Source organism: Erythrolamprus reginae, chromosome 1 (assembly GCF_031021105.1).
Source record: "Erythrolamprus reginae isolate rEryReg1 chromosome 1, rEryReg1.hap1, whole genome shotgun sequence".
Taxonomy (NCBI): Eukaryota; Metazoa; Chordata; class Lepidosauria; order Squamata; family Dipsadidae; genus Erythrolamprus; species Erythrolamprus reginae.
Genome location: NC_091950.1, coordinates 186,708,881 through 186,736,050, shown reverse-complemented (window position 1 = coordinate 186,736,050; position 27,170 = coordinate 186,708,881). Strand labels below are relative to the sequence as shown.

Here is a 27,170-nt window from a genome sequence, read left to right as displayed (position 1 = left end):
TTTAGTCAGTTATTTTAGACTGTGTTGACTACATTTCTTTCCCTCCTTTGGCAGAAACTAAATTCTTCTAGTTCGTCATCAGAAGGGAGCACAGTTGATATTGGGATGCCTGCTGAAGAACAACCAGTGGCAGAACCTGAGGAAGCTCAGGAACCTGAAGCTTGTTTTACAGAAGGTCAGGGAAGATAAAATGTCCAATATTTTTGTTAGTTTATTCCTAGAAGACATACACATTTGAAAAGAATACAAAGCATGTGTTGGATGTGTACAGTTTGATGGTTACAGATGTTGGATTAGGAGCTGGGACACTAGGTTCTACTCTACCTAGCTACAAATGCCTAAATAGTCACTCTTTCTCTGCCTGGCCTATATTATGCATGTATAGTTAGTGTCGGGTGAAGTTCGGGTTTGGCGGGTTCTGCTGAACTTGCAGCGGAGTTTGGGTAAGTTCGCTGAACCCGAACCTGAACGCCAACACTTCTGGCCCCTCCCTCCCATCTTCTGCCAAAGCAGCTCGCGGCCGCCTGTCTCCTTTTATTTCTTATGGAAAAGGCTCAGACACTGCAGCTGCGCCTCTTCCGTAAGCTGAGCCTTTTCCATAAGAAATAAAAGGAGACAGGCAGCCACAGGCTGCCCTGGGTGATAGACGCAACAGGGGGGGAGAGCCACGCTGCCTCCGAGCCCAAAATTTCCCCACCTTGGGAATGGCGCTACAAGCAAAAGGAGGCGGGGAATCCCATTTGCTTGCTGCCCATGCTGGGATTCCGGGGGCGAGGCTTTGACGTCATGGAGACTCCTTCCTGGCCGGAACAGGGAAGTTGAGGAAATAAAGCCACGGGCCAGGAAGCAGTCTCCGTGATGTCAAAGCTCCGCCCCCGGAATCCCAGTGTGGGCGGCAAGCAAATGGGATTCCCTGCCTCCTTTTGCTTGCAATGCTATTCCCAAGGTGGGGAAATCCCATCAACCCGGGCAGTCCACCTTCTTGCCGGGGAGGGGGGGTACAAAGCCCAAGCGGAGGGCATCCAAGGCGGGGGAGCTGCTGCGTGCACCGGGGCAGGTATTTTGGGCTCGGAGGCGGTGCGGCTCTCCCCCCCTGTTGCGTCCATTGCCCAGGGCAGCCTTAGCTCACCTCGCGCTCTTTGGAAAGGGGAGACGAGCGGGTCCTGTGTTTTAAGACTTTGTGGACTTCAACTCCCAGAGTTCCTTAGCCAGCTTCGCTGAATCAGAGCCCTCCCCACCTCCCTCTCCCGCCCACTGGGGTGTTTGAGCGAACGCCGAACCTGAACATGGACTTTATAAAAAGGCCGGGTTCAGGTTCAGTATGCCGAACACCACAAAGTTCTACACAGACCCAAACTATGCAAGTTCGCCCAGCACTATGTATAATAAATGAAATTTGGAGAACAAAGGACTACATTAAGGTATCAAATTCGCGATGACATGCGTCATCATGTGATGTAGCACAAATTTTTTCACCTTCGCTAAACTAGGGTGGATTGGCATGGCCAGCACTTGATGCATCCGGCCTGCAGGCCGCGAGTTTGACACCCTTGCACTACATAAAGACCTCCTTATTGAAAGATAGGATGTAAGTCTACTTAATAAACATAGGAAAATCATCACGAAGAGGCTACGATTCATTGTCAGGCAGTGTTAGATTAAGAAATGTAAAACTTTTTTTGTTTCTCTTTCGCCTTTTTAACATTTAATACTTTTTAGGTTGTGTGCAAAGATTCAAGTGTTGTCAAGTTAGTGTAGAAGATGGAAAAGGAAAGCTATGGTGGAATCTCAGAAAAACCTGTTTCCGAATAGTTGAACACAATTGGTTTGAAACCTTCATTGTCTTTATGATTCTCCTTAGTAGTGGTGCTTTGGTAAGTGAAAAAAAAATTAATGAAGGGGGAGGGTTACATTATAATTATAAATATTAAAGCTTGTTGCATAAAAATCAAAACCAGAAGCATACACAGATGACTGATTCAGCTGGATTCAATAACTTCTTTAGAAATATAACAGATGAATTTACAATACCACTAGCAGAGTTCTTCAAGTAAACACAAGCAGGAGAGTTAGTTTCATTTCAGCAAAGAATACAGAGGAGAGTGCAGAGAGGACTGGAGTCATACCCAGTCTTAAGCTTGTTACAATTTCGATACTCTGCACAGACTCAGAAGTGTTTAGCTCCCATTGGCTGACTTAGTTGCGACGCCTATTCATTGGCTGACCTTGTTAACACTCCCAGTTCATGAATAAAACTATTTGTAATGTCTGAAACAAAATTAAATGAAATACTGTACTTTTTTTGAAACTGGAGAAACCTTTGAATGGATTACATCTTTTATACCTGGAGGACAGGAGGAAGGTACAATGTTGTGGGTAGATTTTAAAAAATGTTTTTGCTATTGAGAACTACATTTATACGCTAGTGCCATAGCATTTTTAATACACCTTTATTACATTTCAGCCATTGTATGGGAATATCAATATCCTATTTGAAATCAGTTATCATTATTTGACAATTTCCCACCAAATTCAGCCATGGATAATGTAATCTGGGAGTGTTTTGAGGGCCACAAAAGAGATTATTCCATTGTAATATAGATTAAATCTTGTGGGTTACCATTTGCAGGCCTTTGAAGATGTATACATAGAACAGAGGAAAACCATCAAGACCATGTTGGAATATGCTGACAAAGTCTTCACTTACATCTTCATTCTTGAAATGCTTCTGAAATGGGTAGCATATGGATATCAAACATACTTTACTAATGCCTGGTGCTGGCTGGATTTCTTGATTGTTGATGTAGGTATCCCATATTATTTATGTCTACAAGTGAAATTTGTAGTAAAATCTTACAGTATAAATCAAGCAGGTCCAATTCAGAACCTGAAGACAAGATCATAAATGTTGAACATTATTGTGTGATTTATATATATTAACTATAGCATATTTTATATGCGGCCCAAAACAATTCCTATTCACTCTATGCAGCCGAAACAAGTCCAAACATTGGACAATACTGGTATAAATTACCTTGTTTGGCATTTCAGCCAGCTTCCCCTCCATGCCCCAGTAATCTGTTGAATTTTTTTTTCATTTTGTTAACTTTTCCAGTTTTCTATCTTCACTTTTTGATCTTCTCTTTGTATTATTTATGGTTTCCATCTACTCCTGATATTTGGCATAGTCTTGTTTGGGCTACATAATAATCCACTGCCGGAATCATTTTCCTGCTTTGTAGGCAGTAGTGGGTTTTACTTACCTTTGCTACCATTTCAGGAATGGAAACGCATGAGCGCACATGCTTTGTGCATACACAACACTTCTGTGCATGCTCAGAGCATTTGTGATGACGTCCTGGTGGGTGAGTGGAGTCTCCCGCTGCTACCTGTGGCAGGAGACTCCAGGGCAAACCAGTAGCAGCCCACCACGGTCTGTAGGGTATTTTTTTATTAAAATCTATAAAAATTGCCACAACTTGTTCTCTTTTAGCAAAATGAGTTGTCGCTCATTTTGATCAATATGCCATTGGAAAACTTGATTTCTATATAATGTTTGACACTTTCAGGAGACCAGAGTCTGTTATTTTAAAACAATGGAAGTCTCATCATAGACCTCTCTTCAAACAACTTATAAGACTAGTCTGAGTCGATGTAACATTTCCTTAGAGGCCACGCTGTAGCTCTTGAATCCAAGTCCTGCAAAAAAACAAAACAAAATCTATTTGGTATTTGGCTGATATTACCAGGACGAAACCTTAACCAGATTAGTCATATTAGAACTCCATACTAGTATACAGTGAAGGGCTGTATACTCGTATATACTTGTATACAGTGTATACTGTACTCGTATACAGTGTATACTCGTATACAGTGAAGGGCTGTGGGTGTGGCTTATGCAGGATGCCCTGCATTTCCTTTCAACATCTTTCTATGCAAATTGGGTGCTCTGGAGTGGAGCTCCATTTTTGCTACCCCACTGCGTTTACTCCCCCCCCCCCTCCGCCTGTCTGGGCAGCAGCCTATCCCTGCTCATATAATTCCAAAATTGATATACTGAAAGGTTAAAATAACTTGTGGTCATGGATCATTTAATAAATCTTAATTTAAACAAAATACAAATTTAGCAAATTATGCTAGAAAACTGATTCCTCCCGCACTTACATACACTAGTACAAACCTGACGTTGAAGGATTTCAAGTTCATGGAAGAACCTGCTTATCTTTGGAATGCCTCCTGTTCCTCCTATAGTTCCTTCAGAGCAGGGGTCCCCAAACTTGGCAACTTTAAGACTTGTGGACTTCAACTCCCAGAATTCTCCAGCCAGCCTAGCTGGCTGGAGAATTCTGGGAGTTGAAGTCCACAAGTCTTAAAGTTGCCAAGTTTGAAGAGCTCTGCTTCAGAGTGTGCGTTGCTAAAAAATGCGACAGCATTAAAAGGATGCAAATGATAATTTTATTGAATCTTTTTTTTCCCACCTCACAGGTATCTTTGATAAGTTTAACAGCAAATGCCCTGGGTTATTCAGAACTTGGTGCCATTAAGTCCCTTAGGACACTGAGAGCATTGAGACCTTTAAGAGCCTTATCAAGATTTGAAGGGATGAGGGTAAGAAAAAAAAATGAGAAGGAGCTTAATGATAAATAAAATGCATGCCTATTGAATGTTCCATGCATGCCCTGTGGAGAATGATCAATCCATGCAAAAATGCTGCCCTTTCATACAATTGCGTTTTTATCAGTAGTAGATAAGCAAAATATTTCTTTAGCAAAATATAAGCCCTTTTTTAATGCTACATATCAGTGGGATGATTCATATTACTTTACTTTCTAGCCAATTTGAGGAGTTTGTTCTTAAATAAAGCACATTTGCTAATAGGGACTTCAAAAGTCAGTCAATTTGGTTTGATTTTCTTCTGACTATTTTTATTTCATGAACAAATTTTATATTATGCAGCTGTTTAAAACTGCATGCTGTGCTGAAAGAAATCTGACCTAAGTATTGACATTAATAGGGGGGGAACCATTTCTTGTCAAAATGAATGAAATACACACAGGCTACATTTAGGCTTTCATTCAGCTGGTCATATTTGACTAGCATTGATTTCCCAAATAAGATCAGGTCTCAGTTATTTTCCAGTGAACCATTTAAATGTTAGTAGCATTCAAAAGTAATTATTAATTTAGCTGTATAGAGATATTTTTATAATCTTTAAATGTAATATGATCTCCTTAATTGGACTAAACCTGTTAAATGGCTAATTAACCAAACAATTCAATTGATTTTCCCCCCACACTAGCTAATAATTCTCAATAGAGTTAAAATAATTCCAGCATTATCTACACAAATCATGCATTATTATTCGGTTGCTTTCTGGGTAAGTCAGGATCCTGTCTTATTTCCTTTCTCAGAAAAGATCCTTATGTCTTATCGCTGTTTTCTCGTCTTTCTTAAAGTTAGTAGTTGAATTTGTGACTGTACTGAAATCAGTAGTGAAACTCAAAATATTTCTGTGAAAGTGTGAATTTACTCTCTGCATACAACCTAATTCAAACTGCATGTTGTTCAAACGTTATTTTTAGAGTATGTTTTTTGCCACTTCATGGAAACATAAGAGGAAACAGCTTTTGAATAATGATAAAAGAACCAGTCTAGTGAGATCAACAGCTAATAATAACAGGCTGTTTATGTAGTTTTTAGATTAAAAAACAAATACAAAAAATCACCAATACATGAAATGAGATTCAGATTGGAGCTCATTTCCTCAAATTGTATCCATCAGGTTGCATATCTTTTCTTCAAAATTTCTAAAAAGAAATATTGTAAATTGAAATTGACTCGATACATGAATTTCAGGTGCATCTAACCACCCCTTAATTTCAACAAATTCCTTTAAACAAGAAATTCATGAATTGAGAAGTCAGCAGTGGAATAGGGTAAGAGCTGGTCAATTCCTGTAGTGTTCACGAACATTCATTCAGTTTTTAACTGACTGTTTGGTTTATCCATGTTCATACTTCTTTTTCTTTACTATTCATGAACATTCTTGCAAATATGTTTTTGTTGACACAATTGTTTGGGAAACTGTTGTGCTTTGTACTCCTTCTTAATTAATCATCAGAAATGGCAATACTGCTTAATGTTCATGTAATATGTGCACAAGACTATGACAATATGTAAAATTACTTTTTAACACATATCTGCTTCATAAGAGAAAGACATTAAGAATGCATTTGCTTTCATTTTTACATTCAGAAACAATTTTGCTAGTTGAAGCTTACTAACTGGAAAGGATGTGTCATGTGTACACACTGGTAGCAGTTTTCATCATTTTCTATGGGTTTTCCTCCTTGACAAAGCCCCTCTCATTGAATCAAGGAGCAAAGGAAATCAGATTTGATTCTAATGATAGAATCATTGCAGCCAGAACTAAAGAGATGTAATAATCAAGAATAATCTGCAAAGAATTGACCAAGTTCATAGCACTTGGTCAAAATTTAAAAAGAATACACATTTACAGAAATCAGTATATCTGTTAATGAATGATTCGTGAACAGGAAAAGAATTCACCTAAACTACTGAAATACTTAACTGACCAGCTCTGTGGAGTCACTAATAGCTACTACACATCCTTCCCCCAGTAGTTTTATTCTAAAGGGAATAAGGGAAGAATGGACTGATGGCGGAGAAGTATGTCCTGCAAACCATTAATACCTCTTTGCTCTCTTCAAGGGGAGCAGTGATTCAATGACATACATCAGAGAATTGGGGTTCGACTATTATCTGTGCGGCAACAGATTGTGGAGTAAGAACATCTTTAGATATTAGGTACTAGCAGTTTTTTATTTGGGGGGGAAATAAGAATTCACAAATTCTGTTGGTCTTTTCGGCCCTTCATTTCTTTTATGCCTCAACATATAATATTTTTTCTGCAATGCAGCATACAGCCTGATGCGGAGTATGGGCTTGGGGAATTCCAATGCCATGATCATTCAAGAGCCACATAAATCTGAGACCTGAGTTGTGCTTACATACTAAGCAAATTTATAGCTTCAAATTCAGATGTTGTATTATTTGAAAGACAAAAAAGCATATAAAAATGGTTAAGAAACTAAAGAGGTTCCCAGTGGGCTACAAAGAAAATGCTTGTACATAGATTTTTACAGTAGACAAGTGGCATTTAAATCAAAGTGAGATTAGTATCAATATTATTCTATAAATCACATTCTTATAAGTATTTGGTTTCATTTAATTAATTGGCAGAACATTTGGGTAATAAAGAACTTTAAATAGTTTTTCCATTGAAATTTTAGTTTGAGTTGTTCCCCAATATCAGGTACTAGCTTTTACATATTTGCATACTTACATTTAAATGTGAGACTTTAAAATTAACATTATATGATTTTTCTGTTCAAAAACTGGTAAAAATTATTTCTACGCAGAAGACTACCCCAAGGCCTAAGGACAATGTAAGTCTGTGACATATGACAAACTTCTTTTAGTATTTATAAAACACCTGTTCATAAGCAAAAGAAAAAAATAACCAGAATACAATATTTTTAAAAAGCATATATGTTTTGTTATATTATAGTTATTCAAATATATTTACAACTAAATTTAAAACACTTTAACTCCACATAGGTGCTGGAAGGCAAAGTAAATAACCTCTTTTATATCCGCTATAGATTGAGAGTATTCTAATCTCACTGCTAAATGAGATTTGGATATGCATTTTGCTTTCTATTTATCATTCTTAGTATTTACTGTAATATAAAGTTCTTGTTGTAGTTCAAGTATGCTATTGTTAACCTAGAAAAATCAATATCAATATCCATTGCTTTGCTAAATTTATAGATTGCTTTTTATAGCAATAAAGCATGTGTTTATGTGTAAACTCACTGAAAGAGAGCATGTTACGCCGTGCTTGGTACCTTTCTCTTAGATCAGTAAAGCAGAAAAGGTTTTAAAAATTAATCCACCTTGCAGTTTTAGTTTTGCATGTCTTACGCACATTTCTGGCTGATTGCTTTAAAGTTTATCATATTTCAAATTTCCAGTCCAGTTTTTGAGATGAAAAGAAAAATTTACCCTGAATATCATCTATACAGTTTTATGTAATTCAGCAGATATATTAAAACACACTTTACATTAACAAAGTGATGACTAATTGGCAATTGACAATATCACAAATGTTCAATGTTTACAGACTCAATTGTTAAGGATTTGTTTTTTTATGAATGAGGCATACTATTTTTCCCAACAGTTGTTTTTCCATTACTTGTTTTATACTGTAAGGAAAAGAAAGAGGAGAAACACAATTAGAATGTTAAAATCTATGAAAGCCCAAGGTGCCTTTCCACATACAAAAAATATCTGCTCTGGCAGGGTTGTTTTATACCTGTCATTAGAGTGTTGGTTAAGAAAAGCGAAAACGCACTGGTTCACATATTAGATTGATGTCTGATTGTTTGGTTTCAGCTTTATGTAATATGAACTCAGCCACTGTGGCTTTAAAGTCATGGATAATATTTTATCATAAATAATAACTGGAGAATCCAATTAGTTGTGTCCGATTCAGTAAAAACACAATAAATTATTTATTATTATTTATTGAAATATATTGGCAGCTCAACTGTAAAAAATCATTAAAAAAGCAATAAATATTAAATCTATAAACAGGCTATAGTTTTGTCTGATGTGTGGGCCTGTTTACCATGGTAATGTATTAATAGAGATGTACAAATATATACAGACATACATCTTTCTGTACTGGCCATAGCAGATGTAGACATAATTGCAGCTAAGTCTACTCCACTATTTCCTTTGTGTAAAGCTTAGCCAAAAGAAAAAGATGGTAAATGCTGTTGATTCATCAAAAAGGAGTGACAGGTTGTTAAAAGAAGCCTCCTTCAGATCAGTAAATCAGATAAGGGGTTTAAGAAGTGAAAGGAGAAATAGACTCACTTTTACATTCATCTAATTTAGTGATAGAACAAAATACTTTTGCTCTATAGTACTTCCATTTAAAGACTATACTCTGGAAAACCTTTATAACTTTTCTCTGTCTGTCTCTCCCTCTCTCTTTCTCTCCCCCCCTCTCTCTGTCATTTTCCAGAGACAATTTCCTTCAAACCTGCCATACAAATAAAATATACTTTTAAATTATGACTCTATTAACATTGTAATTGGAAGCAAATTATAATTACAGTAATGTTATAAACAAAGGGATGTAAGTATTAACTCATAAACCCCATATTAAATAATGAGAAATTACAGGTTATCCTCAACTGGTCACTTAGAAGCTATTTGAAATTATGACAGTCTCCGCCCCCCCCCCCGCCCCCACCAAGATATGAGCCCATTCCAAATTTCTGACAGCACCCTTGTGCTGTCTTTTATGTTTGCAGTGTCTTGTAGTTACAATTTACAATATTTGTGCTAAAAAACCAGTTGCTTCTAGATTTTGCAAAAAACAACCCATAGTGAACAATGGGTTTGCTTCACAACTACCACATTTGCTTAACAATTGGTGCATTCACTTAACAACCATCACAATTTATTTTTTATATAAAATTAGATCAGTAACATGATGATATGCTTTCTGACTTTCAGGACTTATGATTGTGATTAGGAGGCTATTTGTAGTTGAGGGCTATCTGTAATATCAGTGGATCTTAAATCATTGCTAAATCAAGTCCTATCACTTCCAATGATATAAATTGAGACTCTTTCTGTATTTATACTAATAGGATCTCAGTATCCTTATGCAATACAGTCCAGATGGCAATCACTGCTGCTATCTAGACTGTCCTTTAAGATCTGCAAATAGCATTTGTAGACATGATGCCTTTTGTATTTTTCAAGACAGAAAAATAAGGATACAGGTTAGCTGAGAAGGGCTTGGAGTAAGGAAGGTCTGTGTATATTTTTGACTATGTAGAGAAGAATTATGAGATAAATATTTCCGCAGCTCCTTCCCTACATGCTTAGAAAGCTAATCTTTCACATTCACAATCTGTAATGATAAACTGTATGAGATGGAGGGACTGCATCCGATATGATTGTGGTTAAACAAGACTCACCTGAAGTATTTTGCTTGCTTAGTTCAGTTCTATACTTGAAGTTGAACTTTGTTTTAACATTGGGAATAGAGAAGCATCCTTCACTGTAGATGAAGGACACATGGAAGCTTCATTATTGCAAAGTGGCTCACTTAGGCAAATATGGTTTGATCTATTCTTTGTCCCTCAACATCTGCTGACCAAAGTCACCAGCAAATTAGTGCTCATAGAGGACCCTATTTTATTAAATCCAACTCTTCCAAAAAAAAATTGTACTATGGAATACTCTTTATTATAATTTTTAACATGACTCTTCACAAATCATGAACAGAACCAATTCTAATGCTTTAAAAAGTTAGGTATGAGTTTATTGAATTTGAAAAATAGAATATGTTTCATAGAGGTCTGCAGTTTTACTTGCGTTCTAGTTTGCTAATAAGAACAATTTTAAAAAAACCTTTTCCCTTAGGAGGTGTTTTAGTTGTAATAATCTTTATTATGGTCACCAACTAAAATTCCCTTAGTTAATAAAATAATTTACACAATTATACAATTTTGATTTTTAATACAGTAAAACATTATAAACTTATCAATAGGTACTGTAGCTGATCAGTGCATGTCTAATTTTATATAACAAATTTTTGGCACATTGAAAGAAATGAAATCATATTAGTTTGATAAAAGTTACATGCTGAACATACTGTACATATCTACATTGAAATTGTCTACTTATTTCACCCAATAGGGGTTATGAAGTGAGTCCTTGTATCTATGTAGAAGACCCAGTAAATAAAAGATGAGCTATGGATTTAGTGGATCTTTCTGATCTTGTAAGAAATTTTTTATATTTGCCCTCAGGAACCCTTGAGAGAGTTTTGAAATGTGTTAATGTTATTGCTCTTCTGAGTTTCAGCATAGTTATTTGGTTTAAGAAACTTGAGAAAGCCTCCTTTAAACAGAGACTTACCTATTTAGGAACATATTCTTAAACCTACAGGCAGGGATTATCTTTCCATGTTGTTTCATAATTATTCACAATGAGCAAATCAATGGACAATAATGCAAACTTCATGCACCAATTTTTATTTTAATCAGACCTATTTCACACAAATATTTTATTTTGCTTGTTTTCAACATAGTCAAAAAGATTGTGTAGGATAAGGTATGATTCCTATTAGTCGATTTTTTTTCATTCCAATCTGGGTTTCTTAACCTTGATGACTTCCAGATGTGCGGAATTCAACTCCCAGAATTCCCTAGTCAGCTACTGAGAATTCTGGGTGTTGACACCCACACATCTGGAAATGGCACAGGGTGAAAAACATTAGTATTTTATATATCATCAATTATATGATATGCTCTATATAATAAGTGCCCATTGGCAGTTTCTCTGCTGGTGACAGTTGTGGTGGAGTGTGGTGGAGCCGCAACACACGTGGGAGCCGCCATCTTGGGCGGCCGCTGCGTAAAAGGTGTCTTGCAAGGAATCACAAGACTCCCAGGAGCTATCGGGCCAGCTGCACATGCGCAGCCGGATCCTGGAGGCAGAGCAAGGGGATGCTATATAAGGTGTCCCCTCCCGTTTTTCTGTCCCCCTTTTCATATAATGATATAGTATTGCGGGCCAATTTTGCTGACTGCCGACTGCCAGCAGTTTGGTAGAATTATTTTCACCAGCTCAAGGTGCACTCAGCCTTTCATCCTTCTGAAGTTGGGAAAATGAGGACCCAGATTGTCGGGGACAATGTGCTGGCTCTGTAAACCGCTTAGAGAAGGTTGTTAAGCACTGTGAAGTGGTATATAAGTCTAAGTGCCCTTGTTCTTGCTATAGAGAACTGTATTTTGCTGATTCACCTGCTACATTTGCCTGTTAGACCTCATACTGGATACAAGTCACACACAGTTCTGTTACTTAGTTGAAACATTTGAATTGTTCAGAGAGAAACCTTTTTTAATTAAAAATAAAAATAAATTCCTAACAGTGTAATAAATAGTAAACATAGTGATTCAGACTCTTTTCCCTTCTCTTCCCAAAGAGTAAAATTTAGTTTTATTGATAGGGATGTTTAATATACTTTTTAATAGAAAAAAACATTCTATTGCAGGCTTTAATATTATCAATTTCCCCCACCCCCTACAATCCTGTAGCAACTGTGGTTACGGGTAAATCGGCAACGGTAATTCCTTTATCCCTAGCACTCCATATTTCTACTATGATTCTGCTAATAGGGTCCTAATATTCACCTCCTTGTGTTTCTTGATAGTCTTCGGAAAAGGGCGGCCTAGAAATTGAAATAATAAATTCACCCCTAATACCATTAAGGAATTAGATAATGTTATACTGTACTTCAGTGTTTCTGAATTCTTTAATTACACTCTTATATAGATTTATGAATTATTCACCCCTTTATTTTTTCGCAAAATGTTTAATTAAAATAGACTTATTTGCTTAATAAAGACTGGAGCTTGAAATAAACTATGTGATTACTTAGATAAGCACATGTTGCAAATGTGTCTGGCTTCTTTATGCAAAGAAATGGATCTTTGTAATAAAACTGCATGGTTAAGTTCACTCCTTGAGATATATGCTGATTTTCATTTGATTTATTTAAATATTCTTGATATTTCTCTTTTTAATTTTGGAGAAAGAATACATTAATTTTTGTTGATAACGATTAAATTATTTTCTTGTAGTTTAGTTTTTTATATTATTTTCTATGAAATTTTAATACCTATTTCTTTTTAATAGATGTCAACAATCTTCATATTATTGTTAGCATTACTTGCATTTTTATTTTAATCTAGATAATTTGATTTTCTCATCTTTTGTATTGCTGAATATACAAAAAATATTTTAAAATGTTGCTCTGATAAACTCAAAATAGTACTCAGCCGTTTAGAATTTGCTTTTTAAAAATTAAAGTCTGTATGTTCATGCAACAGAATAATTATATCAATTTTGCGCCTATTCTTACACCGTTTTCTTTTCCTCCCGTATTTGTGTATTTAGGTGGTTGTGAATGCCCTTCTTGGAGCAATTCCATCCATCATGAACGTGCTTCTTGTTTGTCTTATATTCTGGCTGATTTTCAGCATCATGGGAGTAAACTTGTTTGCTGGCAAATTCTACCACTGTGTTAATACCACAACTGGCAACATGTTTGAACTTGATGAAGTTGCTAATATGTCTGAGTGTTACAATCTCATACATGCAAATGAAACTGCCAGATGGAAAAATGTGAAAGTCAACTTTGATAACGTAGGATTTGGGTATCTCTCTTTACTGCAAGTAGTAAGTGAAAATTCTTTAAGTCTTCTTGCTTATCCAGTGCATAATAAAAAGTTCATTTGATCAAATAAGGTGCTTGTGGTTTGATCAGATATAATGGTTCCTGGAATATAATTTTCCCTTTTATATCAATAGTTGATAGTCTTCTGCCTCCCCTCTTTAGACTGTAATGAACTTTCCATCTCTGCTTCAAAACGTGGTAAGCCAGAACAGCTAAATTTGGAAAGAACTTCATATTCATTCATTGGGGTTGATCCTGGACTTTTGTCTACAAGATTAGTCCTGCCAATGCAGCTGACTGATATAACTTAGCAAGTTATGGTCAATATGCCAGGTTATATCTATCTACTAGAGAAGTTGAAATTTTTTGTATATGCTTCAGTTTTATATCTCCTTTTCAGTGTGAGCAACACCAGGATATTAATAAGGTTTCTATGCTCTGTGCATGAAATTAGCAGAAACAATGGTAAGGTGATATATTAGTGCAACAGCATTTTATGATGATCTAGAACAACAGTCATATAAATTTTCCCAATTCCACTATTTTTATTCAAATGTTTTTTTCAAGCAATTACATATCATGCCAATGCTAGGTAATTTAGAACCCCGTCAGTCTTCCGAATTTTATCATTCCGACATGACACTGTAGGAAGAAGAAAAAAGTGGAGTTTGCACCCATTCTTACACTGGCATCATTCTCATCTCCCTTGTGGATATCTCATTCAGTTTCAGAGCCTGCTGAGACAGCCTATAACTTACTTAGTTTCAAATGTTTTATCTGCAACAGAGAGGGAAGTCCAACCCAGATGTAGGTCACAATATAGGGGATTCTTCAATAATTTGCATTGGATCAGCAAGATTTTTCCAGTGTACAGAGATTGAAATGTAGCAATTAAAGTCTTGCTTTTCTTTTGACTTGTTCATACTGCAAGATTCTTGAAATGCCCTTGCCTAATAAAATGAGGTTCTCTCCTGGTAATGTCTTTACAATTTTTTCAGTATCAAGAGAAGCACCTATTTGCTTATCCAGAATTCTCAAGTCCAAATCTCTTCCTTTAAAACATTTATTGCTAATGAGGGTGAATTCTGTTGCTATTTTACACTGTGTTTTTAATCCTTATGGATTATTTATTTATTTATTTATTATTTATTATTTAGATTTGTATGCCGCCCCTCTCCGCAGACTCGGGGTGGCTCACAGCAAGATACAGCAAATCATGACAAATCCAAATAAATTTAAAATATTTAAAAAGGTTTAAAAAGAACCCCATTTACTAACAAACACACACACAAACATACCATGCATAAATTGTACATGCCCGGGGGAGGTGTTTCAGTTCCCCCATGCCTGACGGCAAAGGTGGGTTTTAAGGAGTTTACGGAAGGCAGGGAGAGTAGGGGCAGTTCTAATCTCTGGGGGGAGTTGGTTCCAGAGAGTCGGGGCCGCCATAGAGAAGGCTCTTCCCCTGGGGCCCGCCAACCGACATTGTTTAGTTGACGGGACCCGGAGAAGGCCCAATCTGTGGGACCTAATCGGTCGCTGGGATTATGAATTGCTCAGAGAACTTTATTTTAGAGGGTTGCATATAAATGACAGTTAAAAAACATATAAATAAAGAGGTAGTAAGCTAGCTTATTGCCCCATTTTTAAATATACCATATTTTGTATGCAGGGGCGGGCTGCTGCCTGGACTGGGGGTGGGACACACAGTGGGGTAGCGAAAATGGAACTGCACCCAATTTGCACTGAAAGGTGTTGAAAGAAAATGCAGGGCATCCTGCATAAGCCATGCCTACAGTGTGGTAGTAAAACTTTTGGTAGCCCTTCACTTGTTCATATCTAAGATTTGTATAACTAGTACGTCAAACATTGGGTTTTAAATGTTATTCAATCCTCACTTATCTAAAAGATGTACATCTCTAATAAGGTGAATATAATGCAATCATTCTTTTTGATTTGTACTTGGGACCAAATTCAGGAAATGAAATTCAATATAATAAGTCTACTTATAGGCCAGGGAATGTCAACCATTTGATCTATGATGATTGCCCTGAAAACTGCAGAGAGCAAGGCAGAAATGGGATAATCTTCTTTTGCTTATCCAAGAATTTAAAAGAAAAAGAAATGTTCTTTTATTTTCTTTGGATTTCTTCAGGAATATAGTTGGGGACTAGGGAATAAGTTTTAGATATGTCCCTGTGGCTCTGTGTGGTTTAAATTCCTAGTGCATTGGTTGGACTCACTGTATTGAGTCCTATACATACTTAACCTTGCTGAACACAGTGAAATATCTATGCCAGTATACTCCTGTATCCAATTCATAGAAAGCAAAATTTTAAACTCATCCCATTTGCTAGTATATATAAAATATTTATATTGGAATATCCTATTGTTGAATCAGATTAAGATAGATATCATTGATTGCCATCATTCATATGTTAAAATATTTTTGGATGCAGGCCACATTTAAAGGATGGATGGATATTATGTATGCAGCAGTTGATTCAAGAAAAGTAAGCACTTTGGATTTCTTGGGTGTTGTAAAATAAGCTAGATTTTTCTTAGTAAATATGTGAACAGACAATCTAGTAATATTAACTTATATATGCATGTACTGTATATAAATAATGACCTGATGTTATAATAAAAGAATTCCATAACAATCATTGTAAAGACATAGTGTTTGTGAATGTGTTTTAAAATATTAATATTCTCATTTTGCTCTTCTGTTACTTATTTTGTAGGTGCTTGAACAGCCTAAGTATGAAGATAATCTTTATATGTATATTTACTTTGTTATCTTTATCATCTTTGGATCATTTTTTACCCTGAATCTATTTATTGGTGTCATCATAGATAACTTCAATCAACAAAAAAAGAAGATAAGTATTTATATACATATATTCTATATTTTTCTTAAAGGGCTTATCAATCAAATGGCAAAACAACATGGGCAAGGGGGAGATGTTTTATTTCCCCCATGCCTGACGGCAGAGGTGGGTTTTAAGGAGTTTACGAAAGGCAGGGAGGGTGGGGGCAATCCTAATCTCAGGGGGGAGCTGGTTCCAGAGGGTCGGAGCCACCATAGAGAAGGCTCTTCCCCTGGGTCCCGCCAGACGACATTGTTTAGTCGACGGGACCCGAAGAAGGCCGACTCTGTGGGACCTAACCGGTCGCTGGGATTCGTGCGGCAGAAGGCGGTCCTGAAGATATTATGTTATCTTGATTATTGTCATTGTATATAAGAATCATGTACTGATGTCTATTGGAATGTATGAGAGAAATTTCACATATTGGCAAAGTGAGTTCTTCAACCTAATCAACTAAATTATAACATTTCATCATTCTGTTCTGATTGTAGATATAATTGCTTTCATTTTGGACTCAAATTTGCACTGCTTCTAGCTTAACTGTATTGCTGACAACTGAAGTATTTTAAGAAGATAAATTCTTCAGCTGCTCAAATGTTTGAATAAGAGTTTGTTCACTTTAGAAATCTTGAGAAAACATAGCAATCAGGAATCATGTTGGCGCAGATGTATGGTTCTGGATATTTTGGGAACCCATGGTTTTTTTAAGATCAGTTCTGGAAATTATGGCTTGAAAGAGACTGATGTAGTTCATTTCTCCTAAGGCTGGTAGAATGCAGCCTTAGAAGGAAAAATCATTTGGTACAGCAGCGAAACACAAGTCTTTGGAGAGTGAATATAGCAATGGCAATAGCATTCAGACTTAATACCACTTCAAAGTGTTTTATAGCAATGTCTGAGCAGATTACAGAGTCAGCCTATTGTCCCCAACAATCTGGGTCCTCATTTTACCAAACTCGAAAGGATGGAAAGTTCAGTCAACTTTGAGCTGGTCAGCATCAAAATCTAGGCTGTAGGCAGAGTTAGCGTGCAATACTGTATTTAACCACTATGCAACCAGGGCTCTGGGAAAAAAAGTCCTAATAAATTATATAATAAATAGCAGAGCTGGATTTTACTCCATCCTGGTGGGCACTTTACTTTCTCTATCATGTGATAAAAAAGAGAGACTGTGCAATGAGGCCCCAGCTGTGAAAGCTAGGGAGTTAAGTTTTCTCTGGAGTTTGTATTTGATGCAAGCACTGAGCATGAGATACGTCTTCACTTCAGCATATTTCATGTGATAACAGATCACAATTAAACACATCAGGAAGAAAAAAGATTAATTAAAAGAAAAACAGGAAACAGTATCCAACCATTCTTATCTCAATGCTCTTACTTTATCATAGCTTTAAATCTGGGTATAAAATCAGCTAATCTTTCAAGCAGTACATAGAACAAGCACTAAAGTTTTTTCCTCCTAAATAGCTTCACTGATCTCTACAACATGTGTAATGTTCTTTTTCTCTATGTGAAACTATTTTGGGGGTTATCAGAATTTACATGGCTTTGTTTGTTTAACCGGGATGTTTTTCAAAAATTGTTGGTACAGGTAGTTCCGGGTCTAGGACTTTTCGCCTCCTCCTGTTGGCCACGCCTGTTTGGTCTCCAGGCTTTTGCCTCCGACTGTTGAGCACTGCCTTTTCTCCTTCACTGAAAGCGCCCTAGCTGTTCGGCCCAGCCCTTCCGTCACAGTCCCTCCCGTCATAGCTGCTTAGTCACAGGCCTTTCTCCGAATGGGAACAAAACTCCATTCACCCCGCGCTTTTGGGCACACAGGACACTTTGCCGTCAGCCAATCAGAGGAGCAAGCAATGCCTTCCCTTCCACCCCCACCACCCCCACTCATCAACTTTGAACGGAGTTCCATTCCCCTTCTCTCCATCTCTGTTTTATCAATTGCTCTCTATCAATTGTTTGCAGAAGCAATGCCATCCCTTCCCTCCCAGCCCCCCAACTCATCACGTTTGAACGGAGTTCCATTCCTCTTCTTTCTCTCTCTGTTTGTTTAAGGGGAAAAGGATTGTGGTCAAGTGCCGCGGCAACAGGGAGTTCCCCGCACTCCACAGGGTAACCCCGAATCCCCTTTGTCCGAGGGTGCTGATTCCATTGGAATCAGACCAGATCCTCCATGAAGAGGAGATGAAGAAGGAGACTTGGTCAGCATATTTTGGGGTTAGCATGCCCCACAGAGAGCTGGCCTGTAGCCAGCAGTGTGAAATAGGCTTTTTAGGCGTCTTAGTTGCGGTGACTGCATTATGGAATGATTGGACTGGAAAGTTGAATGTCATCCAGGAAGAAAAGAAATGTAAATGTTGTGCTGGAGGACGAAGAGAAAAAGAGCCTAAGGTCATGGTGAGCTATTTTGCTGAAGATTTTTTTTTTAGAATTGTTATTTGGATTAACGAAGAAATGATACAGAGAAAGGTGGGGGAAGCGACTAATTAGCTATCAAACGTGTTTAATTTACATTTAAGGACTTGGAAAGCTACAATTAAAACCCTTATTGGTGGAATTTATTTTTGGACTTAAAATTTGGACTTAAAATGAATTTTAAAACTTAAAGCTTTAATTTTTTTGGACTTAAAAGAAATTCAAAAGAAACTTTGGGACTTCGGGACTGTGTGGTGGTGCCATCTGCTGGTGGAAGAGATTGCATATGATTTCTATTAGTAGCTGTTCAACTGTGACCTTGAAGCAAGAATCTAACTGGATTAAGCAGAGTGTTGATGCTTTGGTTTTTAACAAAATGTACAAAAATGAATATTATTAGTAGGGATATATGCACCAAACAAAAAGCAGAAAAAATTATATTCCAAATTACACAAAATAACAGAAATAAATGGGACAACCTATGTATAGTAAGCAACTGTAAAGCGATCGTAGACAACAAAATAGATTATAAATGTATAAATAAGAAAAAAATTAGAAGACATCTACCAATATGGCTAAAGAATTGGATATATACGACACATGAAGAAAATTAAATCCACAAAAGAAACAATACTCATTTTACCCAAATCCCCACAGATAGAATAGATATGGCTTGGATGAATCCAGAGTTGATGACGGAAATAGAAACAAAAGATTTATTACCTAATGAGTGGGCTGACCATAACCCAGTCAAAATAAAATGGAGAGGAAGAAGAAGAACTAAGGTCAGATGGTCACCTAATCAAAACATTTTAAAAGAAAAACCATATATATATACAAAAGATAGAAAAAGAATTAAGCTTTTTTCCCCAGAGAAAATACTAAGGAACAAACATCATCTCAAAATGTGTGGGACACAATGAAAGCTTATTTAAGAGAGCTGACAATCATATATACAGCAATGAAAACTAAAGAAAAAAGAAACAAAACTTAAAAAACAGGAATCATTACTGCAGGAAGAACCACTAAATAATGAAGAGGAAAGAGATTTAATTAAACATCCTGGCTTCCAGGCTACCCAGGAAGAAATAAGTTGTAACATTAAAGTTACAAAACAAAACTATTTTGAATAAGCAAATAAACCTGGGAGATGGTTGGGCCATAAATTAAGCAAAGAAAAAGCAAAAAGAAATATTCAACAACTCAAAGATGGGAATGGAGAACTGCAGCATGGAATGGAAAAACATATTATCATCCAAAACATCGTTAAGACACTTTACAGATGAGAGGAAGTCAAAGAAGAGGCCATCAAGACCTACTTGGACAATCAAAAATTGCCAATCTTGCTGGAAGAGACCCAAAAATGCATAATAATAAAATAACATTAGGGGACTTACAAGTGGCCATCAAAAAACAAATAAAACCCCAGGGCCAGATGGGCTACCAGCATAGAGATATAAAAAAAAAATTCAGGATGCAATGGAAGAAAGAATGCTAGAATTATGAAATCATTAGAACACACCGAAATGCCAAAATCGTGGGTTAAAGTATGCATAACCTAAGGAAGATTCGAATAATTGCTTAATCAAAAACTACAGACCAATTTCATTCTGAATTTGGATTATAAAATATTTATGACAATTGTGGCAGAAAGATTAAAAATAACATTAAACCAAATTATTCATCAGACCAAAATGGTTTTCTCTCAAAACAACAAATTCTCAATAATACAAAAAAGATTAAGAACGTATTAGAATACTACAAAATTTACTCAAACAACTGGTTTTAATATTTGTAGATGCACAAAAGGCATCTACAAATATTAAAACCAGTTATTTGTCTGAGTAAATTTCGTAGTATTCTAATACTGTACGTTCTTAATCATTCTTGTATTATTGAGAATTTGTTGTTTTGAGAGAAAACCATTTTGGACTGGAAATTTTTTATGAAGCAATTAAAATGTATGCAATTTGGTGGCAAATTTACCCAAATGATTGAAACAATATATTCATTACAATCAGCAAAAATTATGATCAATGGTGATATGACGGCTTAATAAATATAATGAAAGGTGTCAGACAAAGATGTACACTTTCTCCCCTAGTGTTCATATTATCACTAGAGGTCAGGGGCGGGCTACCAATTTTAGCCCTACCGGAACACACTGGGAGCGTGCTCCTGTGCACACGCACAACGTGCCCTTGGCGCACACCTGTGCTCGGTGTGTGATTTGGCTTCAGTGCATGCACAGAAACCAAATCCTGTGCGAAGATGCGCATGTGTGATTTCTGGGGGTTTTTGCTTCCATGCACACACATGCCCAACAAAATAAGGTAACAGCCGCGCCACCACCACCCTGGCCTGCCCATCCCCCCAGCCACCCGCCGCGCTGCTAAACCCCCCCCCCCCCGCCTCCTGCACCGGCATGAGCAATTGGAGCTGCCAGCTCCCATCCGCCCACCGCACTGCCTGCTGCCGCCGTGCCGCCCCCCCACCCGCTGCACCGGCACGAGTGATGGGAGCTGCCAGCTCCATCCGCCTTCCGCACTGCAGCCGTTGCCACGCCGCCGTCACGATCCCATGACGCTGCCATGATTTCCGGGTTTTTTTGCTTCCACGCATGCGCGTTACCGGCAAAATAAGATAACAGCCACCCCGCCCAGCTCCCATCCACCCGCCGCGCTGCCGCACTGCCCCCCCCCGCCCCCTGCGCCGGCTCCCATCACCCACCGCACTGCCTGGACTAAATTACATATTTATTTAATTGGGGGAATAGCCACCATAAAAATGAATGTACTGCAAATAATTCTTTACTTATTTCAAACTACTCCAATAAAACTAGGGGGGGGATTCTATGCAGATTTAGATAAAACAATTTTGAAATTTATGTGGAGTAGAAAGAAGGCAAGGATAAAAATAAAATTGTTACAAGATAAAAGGAAAAGAGGAAGTTTCGGACTACCAGACTGGAAATTATATCAGCAGCAGTGGTAACTTGGCTAAGGGACTGAATAGTACTTACCAGTAAAAGATTAACCATAGAGGGCGACGACCTGCAAGCAGGCTGGTATAATTTCATCTGGAATGGGAAACATAAAACACATAATTATTTTCAGAGTCATTATATAAGGGGAACACTATTAGAGGACTGGATGGAGATCAAGAAAAATATTACATAAATATGTACAGTAATAAAAATATTACATTAAAAAATCCCACATGGATATCTCCAGCGGAAGTTTAAGTTTAATCAGATATGTATGCTGCCCCTCTCCGCAGACTCGGGGCGGCTCACAGCAATAACAATACAATGTAAAACAAATCTAATACTTAAGTTAATTTAAAAAACACCACAAATTAAAACCAATCATACACACTAAGCAACAAATGTGTTAAATCTGGACAAGAAAGTTACATATAATGATTTATTGGACAAACAAAACAATCTTAAATCAAAAGAGGATTTGGCAATGATTGGAATAAATATAGATTGGTGGCCTTTTCTCCAAATTCAATCTAGGTATAAAAAAGACTTATAATTTGGATTTCAAAAAGAATACCAAGAACTGGATAAAATCTTATTCGGAACTGAAGAGAAAATGATAACAAAAACATATAACTGCCTATTAAATGTTAAAATGGAAGAAGAAGCAGTAAAAGAAGTTATGGTGATGTGGGTGCAAAGTTTTGGCTATGTAATTGAATTAGAACATTGGGGAAAAATCTGGGACCAAAACTATAAGCATACAATGGCAGCATCCTATAAAGAAAACGTCTATAGGATGTTCTTTAGATGGCACCTACGTCTGACAAGATTGGCGAAAATGTCTCCTAGTATATCAGTGAAATGCTGGAAATGCAAACAAGACCTCGGGAACTAATATCACATGTGGTGGACGTGCCCAGAGGCAAAAAAATACTGGAAAAAGATTCAAAGGTGGATAGAAGAAATCATAGATCAGTGATGGCGAACCTATGGCATGTGTACCACAGGTGGCACATGGAACGATGTCTGCCGACACGCAAACCATTGTCCTAGCTGAGCAGTTGGTTTTCAGCTTGCACAGAGGCTCTGGGAGGGCCTTTTTGGCCTTCAAGGGGCCTCGGGGGAGGGGGGCGGAGGCCTTTTTCGCCCTCTCCAGATCCGAAGAAAACCTTTGCAGCCTGGGGAGGGTGAAAAAATGGGCCTACCAGGCCCAACCAAAGTCGGGAAAAGGGGGAGCAGGGGGATCATGTGCGCTTGCATGGGGGTTGGGCAGCACAGGGGGATCGAAGAAAAAAAGAAGAAAAAAAGATTTGCCATCACTGTCATAGAACAAAAAATAGATTTAAAACCGCAATTGTTTCTGTTAGGAATGATAAAAGAAAAATGAATAAAAATAATCAATACCTCTTATTGTATATTACAGCAACAACTAGAATCAGTTACTGTATATTCAGCACTGGAAAATAGAAAAGCTTTTCCGAGCTTAATGGTAATCACAAAAATATTATCATGTGTGGAATAGAATAAATTAACTATGGAAATACACGACAGAGAGGAAACAGAATTTTATGAAATATGGAATAAATATGGGATATGGTACAACTGGCTTTAACATATAAGCAGTGGTGGGCTACTATCCGGAGCGGCAGGAATGCCGTTCCGGCAGCGGCAATGGAGCGCGTAGGCCCGCTCTGTTACCACTGGGTGTGTACGCGCCGTGCACGCACAGCCGGCACGATTCTGGTAAAAATTACCAGGTTTTTGCTTATGCGCAGAAGCCAAGAAACCGGCAATTTTTACCCAAATCTCGCTGCCATAAGGACGTCAACATGAGATTTCGGCTGCTGCACATGCGCAGCTCTTGTCTCCAATTTCCGGAAGCAAAAATCCCTGGAAATTGCATGTGTGTCTTCGCGCAAGATTTGGCTTCTGCACACGAATCATGCGCCGGGCACAGGCACACTCCTGGCGCGTTCCAGCAGGGCTGAAATTGCTAGCCCGTCCCTTCATTTAAGCAAAATTAAATAGTTACTTATATATATAAGAAATAAGGTGAGAGGTAGATAGACTTGGATAAGATGTTAGATATTAAGAAGAATGTAATAGATTGGACTTAGGAAATATATATAAGTTAACAAATAAGAGATATAAAATTACAGAAGGTACATTGATATGATATGCTGTTGAATGAATATTTTAGGGTTTATATTTTGTTATTTCATTTTAGGTAATGTTTATGTCATGTTGTGTTATGTCACTTTTAAATGTGTGATCTGTATATTGTATATTTGTATTTAAATGTTGTTTTAAAAACTGTTTAATTAAAAAAAAATTAATGTAAAAGTAAATACTGCCCTGGTTTATGGGCAGGTTTTTCTCCTCTTTTCCTATGAGTTCTTTTATTCTCCTTTTACCTAAATATTTTCCCGCATCAGCCTCCAAATAAAATCTTTAATAATAACTATTGTAACATGCTGGTTATTAAGTACATTTATTATTCCATAAATTTTTTTTTAAAAACCTGAAGTTTGAACACGTGTCACTTTTTTAACATGGTTAAAATTTTAAGGCATTTTCACTATGAAAATAAATTAGGCCCAATGTTTATTTTTAGCTTTTAATATGTTATAAATACATTTATACTTAAGACCTATACACAAGAATTTGATTATAACCAATTTTCATCTCATGCCATTACTTTGGAGGCCAAGACATCTTTATGACAGAAGAACAGAAAAAGTACTACAATGCAATGAAAAAATTGGGGTCTAAAAAGCCTCAGAAACCTATACCTAGGCCAGCGGTAAGTAAATATGATCCAGTCTATTCACAACCAAAAAATAATTTAAAATTAAGGTAATGAATAGAGAAAAAAAGGGGAGAGAGAACTGTGTACTTTGTTTGCTCTTTAATTCTCATACTGTTATACAAGTAGAACTCGAGTTACAACAGTTTGAGCTAAAATTTATGAAGTTAAGTGAAATATTTGTTAGGTGAGTTTTGCCCCCATTTGTGAGCTTTCTTGCCACAGTTGTTAAATGAATAACTGAAATTATTAAATTAGTGACGCGGTTGTTAAATGAATCTGGTTTCCCCATTGACTTTGCTTGTGAGAAGGTTGCAAAAGATTGTCACATGACCCAGGTACACAACAATCATCATAAATATGAGTCAGATGCCAAGCATCTAAATTTTCATCATGTGACCATGAGGATGCTGCAACAATCATGTGTGAAAAACCGCCATAAGTCACTTTTTCACTAAAGAAACTGTTATAAGTTGAGGACTACCTGTATTATTAGTTCCTTAGTTCAATTAGACTCTACTTAAACAAATGTGGTCAACATAGTCTCCATTAAATATTATTTCTTCTTCTATACTTCAGAACAAATATCAAGGCATGGTGTTTGATTTTGTGACCCAACAAGTATTTGACATCACTATTATGATTCTTATCTGCCTTAACATGATCACCATGATGGTAGAAACAGATGATCAAAGCAAACAAACAGAAGAGATTCTCGGACGCATTAATTTTATATTTATTATCCTTTTCACTGGAGAATGTGTCCTCAAAATGATTTCCCTACGCTATTATTATTTCACAATTGGATGGAACATTTTTGACTTTGTGGTTGTCATCCTTTCCATTGTAGGTAAGAACTATTATAATGATTTAAATCTTCTCACATTTAGCTTTTATTATATTATTCAATTTCTGATACATGAATCCCTTACACAAATTATTCTTGTGGAGCATATATATTTGGGTACTGCATTTTTTTATATATATTTGTAGTAAAAAGTTCATCACGATGCCTTTAGCAATGTAATCTTAATCTAGGATGCAGATTCTAGACAGATGATTATATCTCAAATTATCAGATATCCATCACTCTTTTTCCTCAATATGCTTTATCAACTAGCTGCCAACCTATCTAAATCTGGCAGCAACGGGTCAAATGTTGCAATCTGAGGATACTCTTTCCCAACCCTTTTCTTCAAGTAGTGTTTGTTTATCTGACCATTAATCAAACTCAAAAGGTAAAATGCAGAGATTCGGGAACACAAGGCTAGGATAAGATCATTTTTATAGACAATAGAAGGAGACATAATAGAACTGAAAAACCAGGAACTGCTGACTGTATCCCAGGTTCAAGTCTTACATCTTCTCCCCTCCTATGTGTCTGAATGGACTGAAAGCAGTTGATTCCTCAGTGAGAGGACAGATCTGCCTAATTCCTGTAATGGATCTATTGGCCTCAGGCTCTTTCTGTCTAACTTTGTCCTTCTAGTTCTTATATTACTATTCCATGAGGCCTTCCAAGCCAATTCAGAGTGCTGTGGGGCTTAAACTTTCCTTCAAAAATTATGACTATCAATATTTTGTTCCCACTACACTTAAAAAGTTTTGACATTAACTAACCTGATAGTCTTAACCTTCGGGTCTTTTAAAATATTCAATGGTACATCTGTATAAATTAATCTGCCTTGGAGGAAATTAAATCACTAAAAGCCTTGGTCTCCCCTTTTATTTAAATTGCCAAAAAAATAATAATCATGTAGCAATGAAGCATAGCAAAACAGATGCCTGCCTTATTCTTTTTTCTCTTGCAAGACACTTCATAGATAATAGTCAGAAGAGTAGCCAAACTTTTTTGGCTGTTCATTATTCATTATTTTCCCTGCTTACAGTCTCATGCTCCATGAGGGCTGACATTTAAAATTATTATTCTTTGTTAGTATCTTTATCACAAGCATTTTTGAAAGAGGTTACAAGGCTCAAATTAAAATGCATAAGGATCTTCTAGATGATTAATAGAGGTTAATAAAATAGTTTTAGACCATTGAACAATATAAAAACAACAAAAATATTGTCAAAACTAAGTATTTAAAGCTAGTTAACTAAATTATAAAATGCCTTTGTAAATAAAATGTTAATGTATTAATTTATTAAACTATTAAGTGAATACATTTGTGTATAGATGAATCACACTTTTTCCAGTTTATTAAATACATATGAACATCTAGTATTTTCGTGTACATGTTAAATAATGTAGCATAAAAGATAAGATAGAGCCTGGAATAACCCACAGGTCAAATACTATCGGAAGAGCAGATGTCTGCCATTATTTTTGATACTGGATTTAGGCTGCCCTAAATCAGAGCCTTCTAAACTCCAGCTTCAAACAGCATAATCTAGATCAGGACTGTCAAACTTGCGGCCTGTGTGCCAGTTGCATCATGCACTGGGCAGTGGTGGGTTGCTACCAGTTCACCCCAGATTGGGTGAACCGTTAGCGGTGGCAGGGGGAGGCTCTGCTCACCCACCAGGACATCTCTGTGCATGCGCAGAAATGCCCTGCACGAGTGCGCTTGGGTGCTCTCAATAGCAAACGTGTAGCAAAGATAATTGAAATCTTGGCTGGCCACACCCATGCCAAGTTTAGTGAAGAGGAAAAAAGTCCTGATATATCACCTGATGCTGCAATTATGATGTGAGTTTGACACCCGTGATCTAGAAGAATGCCATGGTCAATAGTCTCAAATA

At 36.9% G+C, this 27,170-nt stretch overlaps 1 protein-coding gene across 1 annotated transcript in view; it reads left to right on the top strand.

Annotated features, from left to right (window-relative positions):
- LOC139156275 (sodium channel protein type 1 subunit alpha) overlaps positions 1 to 27,170 on the top strand; it is a 149,073-nt gene that overhangs the window by 120,241 nt on the left and 1,662 nt on the right. Inside the window, exons 18-26 of the mRNA XM_070731700.1 lie at positions 55 to 175; positions 1,720 to 1,874; positions 2,630 to 2,803; positions 4,486 to 4,608; positions 13,072 to 13,353; positions 15,811 to 15,864; positions 16,096 to 16,233; positions 24,318 to 24,422; positions 25,005 to 25,275. Of these exons, the coding sequence (XP_070587801.1) occupies positions 55 to 175; positions 1,720 to 1,874; positions 2,630 to 2,803; positions 4,486 to 4,608; positions 13,072 to 13,353; positions 15,811 to 15,864; positions 16,096 to 16,233; positions 24,318 to 24,422; positions 25,005 to 25,275 (1,423 nt within the window). The remainder of the gene's footprint in view (positions 1 to 54; positions 176 to 1,719; positions 1,875 to 2,629; positions 2,804 to 4,485; positions 4,609 to 13,071; positions 13,354 to 15,810; positions 15,865 to 16,095; positions 16,234 to 24,317; positions 24,423 to 25,004; positions 25,276 to 27,170) is intronic.